The 13,337-nt window shown below is 36.5% G+C and overlaps 1 protein-coding gene across 1 annotated transcript; it reads left to right on the plus strand.

Annotated features, from left to right (window-relative positions):
- Positions 1–297: 297 nt before the first annotated feature.
- Positions 298–12,682, plus strand: LOC126696685 (uncharacterized). The gene is made up of 4 exons (XM_050393367.1): positions 298–619; positions 767–1,538; positions 9,088–12,158; positions 12,245–12,682. The coding sequence occupies exons 1-3, from the start codon at positions 588–590 to the stop codon at positions 12,154–12,156; spliced, it is 3,873 nt and encodes a 1,290-aa protein (XP_050249324.1). The 5' UTR covers positions 298–587; the 3' UTR covers positions 12,157–12,158; positions 12,245–12,682.
- The last annotated feature ends 655 nt before the right edge of the window (positions 12,683–13,337 follow it).

Below are 13,337 nucleotides of genomic sequence, written 5' to 3' on the forward strand. Positions count from 1 at the left end.
TTCAAAAAAAAATTGAAAAGTGAATTATATTGGTAGATAATATTGTATTTAAAAATAAAATAAAAAAGAGGGTGGGGCTTACTAAAAAAGCATAGGCTAGCGCTCTCATAAGTCGCTGTCAGTCATAAATTAGGAAAAGCGAAGAGAGCTATAGAGAATTGAGACCACCACACAGAGCGGGAAAAAATATTATATACTACTAATAAATAAGAAAAAAGAAAAAGTAAAAAAGCTTTCTCTTTCATACACACTGTGACTGTGTCACAGACACAATATACACTTTTCTCTCTATCTAACCTGATTTCCATTTCAATTCCTACCTTTCTTTCTTTCAACTTCTCTCTCTATCTCTCTCTCTCTCTCTCTGTCTTCTCCAATCTTCTTCCGTAATCACCCATCACCCACTTCTCTTCTAATCTATATGTCTCTTTGTGAAAGTCTTTTCCTTTCCTTTTTTTGATTTCAACATGTAGACTCTTTTAGTTTGTTTTTTTTTGTTTTTTCATCTTTCAAGTTTCAACGTTGTCTTAGTGCTTTGTTTTTCTTTCAATTCTTCATCGTCTTAGGTAAAGAGTTTACACAAAAGCATGGCGTTTTCTATTGAGGGCTTCTCGATCCGGTAACTTTGTTCTTCAAACTCAAACTCAAACTCTTTCTTATTATCATGATTTTATGCTTTTTTTTTTAATGCTTTGCTTTCAAAATCTTTCTTTAATTACTTGGTACTTTCACTTCTAACGTGTTCAAGATTTTATGTTCCCTTTAGAGAGTACACTGCGAAGATGAGGACCGTTGACGTGGTCAAGTGCTGGCCTTTCGCCAAAAGCTCAGAGATTAACGTTGGTGATGGTGGTGACGAAGATAAAGATAAAAGCAAAGAAGATATCAAGGCCTCGCTTCCTCCTATCACTGTCGCCAAGTTTCGCTGGTGGTCCCATGAGCTTCAAAGTGTTAAATCCAATCACCAGTTAGCGAGGATTCAAGGAGAACAAGATGGATTTCCAACGAAAGAGAGTGAATTTGGTGAGGAAAGCTCGGAGAAAGCAGTGTCAGAAGTGGCTGAGGAGAAATTGGAGATGGTTTGCCCGGTTTGCCGTGTGTTTACTGCGGCAACTGTGAATGCTGTGAATGCCCATATAGATAGTTGCCTTGCACAGGCTTCGAAAGAAGAGCGTCGCCAAATGAGGAAGGCTAAAGCTCCTAAGAAGAGGTCCATTGCTGAGATTTTTGCTGTAGCGCCTCAGATCGAAGCAGTGGATGTTGATGATGATGATGATGAAGAAGATAGTAGTGGTGGAGAGGTCAAGGTAGGTAGTTTTCAGTTTTCAGCTGGGGATTATGTTGTTTCAACGTTTAAGGGAAAGAAGAAAATGATGAAGAAGAAGAAGAAGAACAAGAAGAAGAAGAATAGGAAGATAAAGAAAAGGGTTTTGGAAGAGAATGGTGTGGCAATTGAGAGCAGGTTGAAGAAGAACAAGAGAAAGTTGACGAAGAAGAAAAATAAGAAGGCTTTGAAAGATGGGTCAATTGCAACCAAGGTTAGTGATTTATATCATGAGATATTGTCGATTTGCAATAGTAATCTCTGTGATTTTGTGTTTGTTTTTGGGTTCTTTTTAGTAATTGTAGTATGTTCATTTTGGATATATTGGTAGCTAGTTTGTATCATAAAATCATGAATAGGTTCTTGATTAGGACTTGTGAATTTTGGGTTGTTTTCTTATGTTACGTTCTCCATTGGGTATTTGCTCTTTTTTACTTTTCTGCTTGATATTACTGCTGAAAAAGCTGGTTAATTACTGCAATACGATTGAGAAGGAGAGCAGTGACCTTGTAATTGTACTTGTTATGTGAACTAGACGGCAATGAACTAGGCTGATCAGTAAGTATAAAGAGAAAAAGTCAAAAAACTAGGAATGGGGTTCTCATGTTTGGGAAGGATTCAGCACCTTATGGAGGTGAGGGTGGGGTGTGGTGAGGTGCTCCAGCTGTACGGTACGGGTTGGGCAGTGAAGGCTTTTATAATTTTGGAAGAGTTTTTGTCCTCGGTTTATCAAAGGGTATCCTTGATTAATGATGCTGCTTTTTCCACTGTTGCAATAATAATTTTTTGGAAGATAATCATTTGGCCCTTTGGGGCCGCACTGATTTTTTGATTTGATGGCTAATATTTGATCATGAAGATTGGTGGAAATATGAATGGGAAAGATGGCCTTGAAGAGGGCAATGTTCATATATATGACTAGTTGGATCTCTTTTCTACATATAATAATTTGAAGGGACTGTTTACAAGGTTAAAAGGGTTGGAGATAACGCTACTAGTGGTGTCTATTGTGAAATGGGGTTGTTGATATGCTAGTCCAGATGATCACTGCATCTGAATATTGTGACTTAGAATGCTATACATCATTATCACATGGACTTTATGTAGTGAACTGGGGCTTATGTCAACTTAATGGCTTATTTTATAAAATGGAAAAACAGTTTCTTATGGTATGATGTTAGTGCAAGTTAAGGGGCGTTTGTTTTTGCATTCTGGGGCCTGATATTGGATGTAAGGATCTTGTCTGCATCTTGGCCGGATGGATAAGAAATGATATTCAAGACTGCTTACATGTCAATTGAAAAGATGACTACTATCTCCATTATGATAATCTTGCTAGGGAGCTATATGGCCTATTGCTGTTGTTGATCTGATGGTATTGGAAACTACTGGATCTCAATTGCTGTAATCAACATGTTCTTTTACTTATTTTATGTGACTTCCTGTGAGTTAAGGACGTTTGCTAAGAATATTGAAAGTTTCTTGCTCTATATAGGCCAAGGCTTCTTGTCCATGGATTACACTTCGTGAATTTGAATCAATTCTATACTTTGGATCAGAGTGAATGATTAGAGAAATAATGCTACTTTAGATGCTGATAATTTTGAGCTGAAATGTGTTGCTCAAGAACTGCACCAGTGGAAAGTCTGCATTGGATTACACACTTCATACTGGTTTTGAAATATTGGATATTACCTCTTATATATAACTAGTTTAGGAGAATGTTAAATTCTTTATGGAAAATAAAATTGACTTTGACACCAAATTTGTTATCATGCGGATTATAATTTGTTAGTAAAAATCATCAGATAGCTATGAAAAGTTTTGTAGTTCGGAACAATTTCTGGCCTGCAATTTATGTAGATTTAGAGATTGAAGAGCCAAGAATTGGGATTGAAGTTATGGTGTAGGACTAGGATCTTTTTAATTTGTTTCTTGAAAAAGTCACCTAGATACTTAGTAATAGTGGAGTATCAATCTATAGAACCTTTGCTAGTTGCATGACAAAGAAATCCACAATAATGTCATCTTATTGACCTTTTGCTAGTAAACATTTGAAAGAAAAACATAGTGTGGATATTCCTCGCATGAGGGTGCTCATTTTTGTTATGGCCTTGGATTTGCATGTGTTGGTTTTTAATCTTCTTTCAATTATTTTACTTATCAGGGAAAAAAAAAAAAAAAATTCTTTTGGATTTTTCTTGGGCCTTATGTATTTTATTTCATCAGTTCATTTGAATTTGTTTATCATAATTCTTGACATGCTGTTGAAGAGGCTAACTAGGAGTAATCCGCAAAGACAACGTTTAGAGGGGACAGTTTAAGCTTTTGTATGCATTTTCTTTTTGATGCCTCTTTTTATCCAGTTGTATCATTTATTTACTATCTTTTTCTTGTTTAGTTCTAAACCATTTCATTCATCATTTGCATTTAACCTCAATTCTAAATTTTCGCTCATGTTTTTGTCTTTACACCTAGAGTAATCCGTAGAGCTGAATCCCATGATATTAGGAATATCTTTTTATGTTAAGAAATGCTATTGGGAACTAATAGGCATTCATAAAATAATTTTATCTTTACTGGACATCTTTTCTTTAAAGTAGAATTCTATCTAAGCAAATTAATGAGACGACATAAATCACCTGTTTAATCTCACAATAGTTTCAGGTTTTGATTCCCATATTGTGGTCAGATATAATTCTGCTGACTTTAGGTCCCTTCTTTTGCAACATTCCAGCAGAATGGTTTTGAGTATATTCATAGTATATTACCATCTATAAATGCAACGTTATGCTGCATTGAATGAATATATCTGTTAACAATAATATTATGGATATGACAATATCTTTGTTCAAGTTCTTAAAGCTCATTTGTCACAACTACGCAATGGTCAATATAACTGTTTCCTTATGTTTTAAATATGTTGGAAAAAGCTTGGGGTAAAAAAAAGGGTGAATGTAAGAGTTACAAATATCATCGAGCTAGTTGCCTATATATAATTTTATAAAAAAGGATGAGTTTTTTTGTGTAAAGGCATCCTTGTAGCTCAACTGGCATCTCTTGTGTTTCTAATGAAGACAATCTAGGGTTCAAATCTCCTTACCCCCATTGTAACTATCGAAAAAGAAAGGCATCAACTGAAATAGTTTCAAGGTGCACACCTTGCTTGACTTTTTTCGGGCCTGATGCTCAATATGTCTGATTTTACATGTTTTACGGAGTTTCAAAAGGCCATTCACTTCTCTACAAGTTGTCTTCTAAACGTCTAGCTGGATATTGAAGTGTTATAAGTTGTGTGCAACTCATTTAACAATCATTTGAACTGCAGAAGTCATAAGATTCTTTGGAAATTCAACTGTGGTTTTTCTTCTGAATCATGAAGAGATGAGAAATAAATACTTTCCTCAAAGCTCTTTACAATAACTTGAATTTGGAGATTTTTCAAGGATTGTAAGCAAACTGTACTCGATATTTTCCCTTCCAGAATTTCTTTATATAGCTATATCTCCTAAGGAGCCCTATATGAGCAACCTCCTTAAACAAACTTCAACTAGGGGGCAGAAAGACATACGTCGATTAACCGCCTAGCTTCAAAGTTTTAGACATTTTCTACGACATGAGCGACTAAAACTTTTTCCTTCAAATTCTATCTGTTTTTGAATGATTGACATTTGACTATCTTTTCCTTGTATTCCATTGTTGTAGATCATATGTTTGCTCTCAACAAAAGGAAATATCATATGTTTGCTCTACATCTTTGCCATGTATCCAAAAATATGAATTTTATGTTAAAAGTGTACATTTCTGTTCCTCTGGCCAATTTTAGCAAGCCAAATGCTAGGCACTTAACTGTCTCCTGTAAAATTTTTACTTCAAACCCTGCTCATACACGTTTCTGTAAAAAGCCTTAAATAATCATCATAACTGAGATGATATATGATTAGAATTTCAGGATTCAACTTAGTTTACTTTGAAATATTATGTTTCCTCCTTTATCTGTAACATTTTATGATATGTTTGTTGTTTTAACTTCTCTACAATTACTACTATATGTTGTTTCTTTAAATCCTTAGTTCGCCCATAACCCAACCTACAAGAATCCTAATCCTAATCTTTAATTTGTAGTGCTGAAATTGCAAGCTTGGTATATGGCAATTACCTTGATGAATCTTCCTTAATGCGAATCCTTTTATAAAAATACTTCCCTTTTATGGTTTTTTCTTCTCTTTATTTGTCAAAAGAATGGAGTCCTTCTCTTCTGTTGCAATGCTGACAGTGCTAAACTAAATTTTGAGTTCAAATGTTATTCTTTAGCTCTTTGACGTCACTTTATAAGTGCCAATGTCATATTCTTTGAGTCTATTTCCCATTTTTCTTCGTCTTCCTCTCCTGTTCATAATCCTTCTATTTGCCTTCCTCAAGTGATCCCGTTTTCTCCATCAGCCAATCTTCAGGAAACCTTTAAAATTATATAGTTGTCAACGGCTGAATGCTGCTAAGCCTTTTTCCTTGCCTGCAGATCCATCTCTAGCTCATCCTCAACCTGTCTCTAATGTTTCTCCTACCAAGATATTATTTCCACCTATTGTTCCCCCATACTTAAATTCTCTACCCATTGCATTGCACAAAGGTAAGCATGGCTGCATCTCTCCCAATATGCAACTTTGTTTCATATGAACACTTGTCCTCGTCTCTCCGTGCTTTCACTGCCTTTGTTTCTTCTGTGATTTTTCCTTAGTCTGTTAAGGAGGCCTTGTTAATTCTTAATTAGAAAAAAAAAAAAAGGGAAGTAGAGATGGTATCATTTCACCATAATGGCACTTAGGAGTTAGGATTTTGTTCCTCTTCCTTCTGGAAAGTATATACGGTTGGCTGTTGTTGGGTGCACACTGTGAAATAGTTACCTGATGGGTCTATTGAGTGCTTGAAGGCTTGTCTTGTGACAAAGGGGTATACCTAGAACAAAGACATTGAATATTCTGAAACCTTTTCACCGATTGCTAAGATTGCCTTTGTTTGAGTTTTCATATCCCTAGCTGCTAATCTTGGTTGGGTGTTATTTTAGTTAGATGTGGACAATGCGTTTTTAGATGTTAATTTACATGATGCAGTCTAAGTAGAGTAACGAAAAATGCTGTTTAGACCCCTAGCATGACTTATAACCAATTTTAATGATTTATTCAACAAATAAATTGGGTAGTCAATTAATCACTATTCAAGCATAATATGGAAAACAACAAATCACATCAACCATAAACACGTGCACACATAGACTACTGGCATATTTACACAGAGTGAAAACTCAAATGGTAAAAACACTTCGGAGCCAAGCCAAACTCATCAAATCCACTATGAAGATTGTTGCTATATAGACTTGTTAAGAATGTAGGCCCTGGTTGTGCCAAATTTATCTAATTTTAAACCAAGTTAATTATTAGTCCAATTATGTGCTTGTTCTCAATTGGTTTACTCAAACACCATACCATACAAAATAATTCACATAGAGACAACGATATGATGACCCAAAGAAAATCAATAGAACAACTTATCCCACGGTAAAAACCACTAGGAGGGTTTAACCTAACAATCCCAAGGTAAACAAAATCCACTATGAATAGAATGGAAGTTTATACAATAAACTTAACCTTAAATCTAGTACTACCTCATTCAGTACATACTAACGTGACTCCACGCAACTCCGGATCCACACACTTCTATTCTAGACTTTGTTGAACGTGAATCTCCCACTCACGACTTCAAGCAACCACCTGAAGATTTGTACAAGTAACTTTGTTGTAACTTGATTGCAGTAACTTCAGTTTGATCGCCAGATCTTTAGAACTTCATTTTGATCTTTGGTTGATGCTTTAAGTGAGTCATTGAAACTCTACAATGCTTGTGTACAAAACACGACTCTCCAAAGTCTTGAAAAATGTGCCCTAGGGTTGTTTATATACTTGACTTGAAAACCATGAATTCCTAGATCAAATGGCTGAGAGCAAATAGAACCAGAAAACTGAATATGCACGAATCTCGATGGGTCGACCTGGAATTGAGTTGGAGTTGAGATTCCTGAAAATCTGATTCTTTTTTTTTGCTTGAACCTTAACTTGTCTTGAACTTGATCTTGGAATTAAACACACTAAGATTCCTAAGATTGGTTACACAAGGTCACACTTTGCCAACATAGTCCTATGGACTCAACAAGGCTAACTTATTAAACCTCTAGTAAAAGTAGACACTGTATCAGAGCTCCCCACTCCTACTGCAATTGTTGAACTAGCCTTTAGCCTTCACAGTGATTTGATGCAGCAAGTCGATCGCCGGCTGCCAAACCAATGACTTGGTTACTTCAAAGCCACTTTAAGATTTTGGTGTCGCCTTTTTGGTTTCAATGGCGCATCCAATACACTCTAGGTGATCTTTGGAACTCTCAACCTCTCAAAGATGATCAATGGGAGAGGGTTGGAAGACAAAGAATGCTATCAAATGGTTTGTTTGTTTGTTTTTTTTAGCTGTCTTCCTTCTCACAAACTTAGGGTTGGTATAGGGTTTTTATATAAGCAGGGTTTGGGCTAGTGATGGCTACACAAATGACTTTAAAAGAAAATCTCGAAATTTCCTTAACATGGTATCATTTGATCGAGTCTACCGAGATTTTCTGTCTGATTTTCAATCTCACATGACTGAGCTTGACATTTTGCATAGTGAACAGAAGTTTCGATCTCAGCCTTTTCAACCTTCAGCCTTCATTACCACTATTCAGTATCAAAACCCAACAATACAGATAAATTTGTCATGGAATTAGCCAACACTTAAAAATCTTGACTGGTAACAACCAGGGTTTGTTGCTCAAGAGTATGGGAAGGTTTGTAGACTGTGCAAACCTTGTGTAAGTGATACTAGCCATCCATATAATTTCATTCTGCATGAATATATGAAATCATCTGGGAGCAACTATTAATGGCATGGCATGGGCATGTATGGGAAACATGTTTGAATTGAATCATATGCACTTTCATCTGTCATGAACAGTGCAGAGAAAAATATCCATGTGTCTGAATATGATTGAGATATGTTTGAAACTGAGGAACAAAAGCATTCATGGCATTACTCCATTTTGAATGCATCAGTTTTCATCTGATATCCCTCTGTCCTACAATCTTGGGTACATAATAGAAGTAACATGAAGATGTGCAAACTTTGCATGCATCCATCTGACACCTAGACCACATCTACATGCAGCCTTGCATTCATGCCTTTGAAAAGAGTTAAAAGTCATTCTGTTATGTCCAGAAGCATCACAATGCTCACTGTCTCACTGCATCAATGTGTATATTAAAATATTTTTATCACAATATTTTTTTATGCTTCTAATAAAACTAATACCATCTCATACTTGTGACTCTGAGTATTTTTCAACCTTATGATTTCACAAGATAAATGTCATTGGCAAAAACTAAAAAAGTTATTTTTAAAGCTCCAATACTTTAATTTAGTGTTCTTCCAGGACCCATGGATGCTATTTTCTGAGCCTGCCGCCCATCCTTGTATTATTCTCCTAAGCATAGGGAACATTTAGTACCTTTGACTCCTTTATGTTAAAACTGGGTGTTATAATGAAAGGGCTAGAACTTAGTCATCAACTTACCATGATATTGTAAACTAGTTTATTCTACCCATTAAACCATGTATAGTTCAAAAGCGTTGTCATTTTCAAAACCTTGTATGACATGATGTTACGGGTTTCCTGTTCTTCTCAGGAGAATCTACTCGAGCTCAAACTCCATCCTCCAGTCGAGTCAACTGGAAAACTGAAAGGTTCATTGTGTAATAAGAGGTTTCGAGAGGGCATTTTGGATGCTTCTGCTGCCATCCAAGGAAAGAAACCAAGTCTGAAATGCTTATCTACACAAAAGAAGCTGAAAGTTGTTCAGACATCCAAATTGATTGCAAAGCAGCATAAGCCAGTGATTCCTGTTCGCAGCATTCTCAAAAGCCATAAAAAGGTTGTTTCAGAGCTTAATCCTGAAATTTACAACTTGCATTGTGGTAGTCTAGTGAATCATTCTGCTATCCAACGGTCTGATAGGCATGTTAGGTTCTCAGACAAGGATGACATACTTGGTCCAAGGAAGAAGAATCTTTCAGATGCCTCTGAGCACAGCATTGGCAACCTATTTTCAGATTCTTTTTCTGCTTCACCAGGGAAGGACCAGTCCACTGAATGTGATAAAGAAGTAGCCACTATGGAGATAGATGGAACTGATGATGATGATGTTTTCATTAGTACAGATAACAGAACTGAGCCTCAACCTATAGCAGGGAAGAAACAGTTGCTCAATACTCATGATCATGATGATAACGCATGTTTTTTGAGGCCAGATATTACTTGTCAAGACAAAATAAATCATTTTCCAGAGAAATCAGTGACTCTGAGTCAAATTGCAATTCATGAAGATAATATGCACATGTTTGATCAAGGTCATTCGACTGTGTCACATAAACCTGCATATGCTGGCAATCCTAGACTCATTTCTGCACTGGAAGAAAGGCATAATCCTCATGTAAATGCTCAAGTAGGTGGTAATGTTATCAGAGCTTTCAATGATAGTGGAAAATCGATTGATCATTTTGCAGATTCTATCCATGGAGCTGCTGCAATGAATTCTTTGGAAAATACACGGGCTTCTTCACAGCCTTCATCATCTTGCTTTGTTTTAGATGAAAATGCAAACAGGACACTTCCATTTGTGTCACAATCTGCTACAGAGAATTATAATGGATGTACTCTCAATTACAGACCATTTTGTCATGTGTCTCCAACAGAGTTGATGAGTAGCATCTATCCATTTCCAGAGTGGAAGCATAGAGCAGTTTCGTATAAAGAAAAGTCCATGGATGAAGGATTTTTTGGCTTGCCTCTCAATTCACAAGGTGAGTTAATACAGTTTAGCTCAAGTGGGAGAGGTGGCTTGGACCAGCTGAGGCTACCCAGTACAATAACTGGTTCTTCCAGTTGCTTACCTGTGCACAATCTTGTCCTGCCACAAAGTTCTGGGGATTATTTTAGTGTGAAGAAGAGGCATTTTGTTGAGAGAGAACATCCAAAAGATTCATTAAACTTGTTTCCTTCGCAGAATTATGTTACAGAGATCCCTAAAGGACATTTACCAGCTAGGTTAGGTGTCACTGAATTAGAAGGTGCCGGAAGATCAGATGTTCGCTGGCTTAATTCTGAGAGGGGGAACAACCACTCTGTCCACCTGCTTGATTCAAACCTGAACCTGTCTGATGTTTCTTTCAAAGGATGCTGGCAATATAATCAGGTGCAGAACCAAAATGCTAATGGGATTATTCATCATAAGGAAAATTCAGATAAAATCTTGCGAAATTCTACCCAACCAACAATGCGGCTGATGGGAAAAGATGTAGCAGTTGGTAGAAGTAGTAAAGAGATTCAAGGATTTGAGGATGGGAAGGTGTGGACTGATAAGGAAATCATCACAGAAGATTGTCGTGCACATGCTTCCCTGGAAAAATCATTTATGGAGAGAAATTTTCTGCAGGACTGGATGTTACACCCTGCATCAGGAAAATCGAAGGACGCTCAGTCATTAGAAATTCAATGCAATCACGCTTCACAGAGCAATTTACTGATGAAAGCTCCAGAACCTAGTTTTTCTAACCCATTCCTCAATTGGCAATCTAATGTGGTTCATCGAAATGGCAGCCTTACCATCAATGAAAACCGTAGTAATGAAGTACATTCCTTTGTTCATTCACCTGCTTCATCAGCAATGTTTAGTGGTGCACCCGGCTTCCAGGAGCCCTTTATGTCTGAAGCTGAAACTCTAAGAGTCAATTCTCAGTTACCACTAATATCTACCCATCACATTAACTGTCAGCATATGCCTTGGAGTCCTGTTGAACTCAATCACAAACAGAGTCTACCTCATGCTACAAAATCAGCCTTCAACTTTCCTTTCTTGCACCCAGATTGTAGAGAAAATGTCCAACCCTCTTGGTTTCAGGGATCCTCAACGAGCCTGCCCCCATGGTTATTGCATGCGCAACAGGATAAACCACTAATTACCTCCCCTCAACCTTTTTCTGATGTGGGTGGTAAATACTTTCCCCAGCTTACGTCTGGAACTAATTTTTTTCCTACCCCACCTGTGCATCATTTACCAGAAGTTTCTTATCATTACAATCCCATAAACTCTTACTCACACATGAGGAATTCACTTGGTACAGCATCTATGTTTCACCCTCCACTTGTTTCTGGAGTTAATTCAACTTCTTCTGTCAACATGGGCTACAGGAACAGAATCAAGTTCAAAGATACAGTGAAGTCGAAAGCTTTTTCTATCAAAGACCCTCTTCCTTGCAAGAAAACCAAGAGGCCGGCAGCTAAAGTAGATCATTCAACAAAGCCCACCAGGGTACCTAATTTAGAAATGCCAAAAGATTTAAGTTCTGTGACAGGGTTGACAAGAGAAAACTTTAGTGGGGACATTCAAGGTAATGCAGGAGTAGTTGAACTCAACCGAAGCAAGGATAAAGCAATCAGGGTATCATTTTGCCCACATGAGAATGAAAATGACGGGCTTGGAACTTCATCTGGCACTGATCCTTCCAAAGTGGATAATGCCGCAAGATTAGGTCCTGTTAAACTAAGTGCTGGAGCAAAACACATCCTGAAGCCTAGTCAAGCTATGGATCAAGATAACTCTAGGCTAATCCATTCAACTATCCCTTTTGCTATGCCAACAGATTGTGGTAGTGTGCCAGAGTCTCAGAAGAAATTAACAAAAATTTACAAGTTCTAGAAGTAAGTCTTACTATGTTATATAAATTACTCAGGCTTCCTTTTTGTCCACCATGCTTCATTCACACTGCATTTTGTGAATTTTACAGGATTGCCTCCGAGTCAAAGATACAAGGTTGCTAGATCTTCATGTTTGACTACTTTTGGGTTGCTAAATTCAAAGGACATATAGTATTTTCAGGTTCAGGCATTTGCATGTGCAGCACTAGCTCCAATGGGGGGTTGAATGATGTAACCATGGTTTGGAATCCACTTACAAAAGATCAGCTGCTAGATTATGCTTTTGATATATGCTTTTTAATCGGTTGTTCTCCAGGTGTCATCTATATCGTGGTTTTGATACTTCTCTAATGAATTATTATGTAATCTGGAGGACTTATTTTATTTTATTTTATAAAATTGTCATTCTGTTGCTGAAAATGTTGGTGTGATAATTATTTCTTGAACGTTGAATTTGTGGGATGTTAATTTTGTGAAAGTTCTTATACAGTTTTCAGTAATTAGTAAGATGGGTTTTTTTTCCTCAATGATGTAATCATGACTCTTTGAGCACCAGACTAACGTTGGGAATATATTATTTATTGAGAAATGATATGTCTACAATATTTTTGCAACATTTTTACAACAAATCTTAAGTGTTAGATTGTTATTGTTGGGGTAAAAAAGTAATTTTAGTGTTAGATTCAAATTTGAACTAATAACAACTAATCATCTGTGATTTGTTGTAAAAATGTTATGAACGTAACATCTCTCTTATTTATTTGTCAATTAGCAAAATATTATGAGGGTTTTTAATGGAATGTAAAATGGTTTTTTTTTTTTTTTTAATAGGAGGAATGGAAAAGAAAAACATAAATTGTTTTACTATACCATTCCTTTTTCTTTTCTTTTTCTTTTGGCAAAAATTCAAATCGCATCGTTTAAGTTTGAGTGAATTTTGGATGAATTGATATTTCCATCTATAAAAGAGCATCCATATATATGGCCATATGGGCAATTCACTAGTTGAAACCTTAGTCCTAGGTTGTTATGTGTGGGGACTGGGGACCCAAAAGTCTAAGAGACCTCTTAAGTGAGGTGAAGTGAGGGAGAACCAAATATTAACTCATTGACTAAATAGAGAAAGGTCGTGCATCTTATATAAAGGCTTTAGACTCTAATTGATAAGATACATTTTCTCAC

This window comes from Quercus robur, chromosome 8 (assembly GCF_932294415.1).
Source record: "Quercus robur chromosome 8, dhQueRobu3.1, whole genome shotgun sequence".
Taxonomy (NCBI): domain Eukaryota; kingdom Viridiplantae; phylum Streptophyta; class Magnoliopsida; order Fagales; family Fagaceae; genus Quercus; species Quercus robur.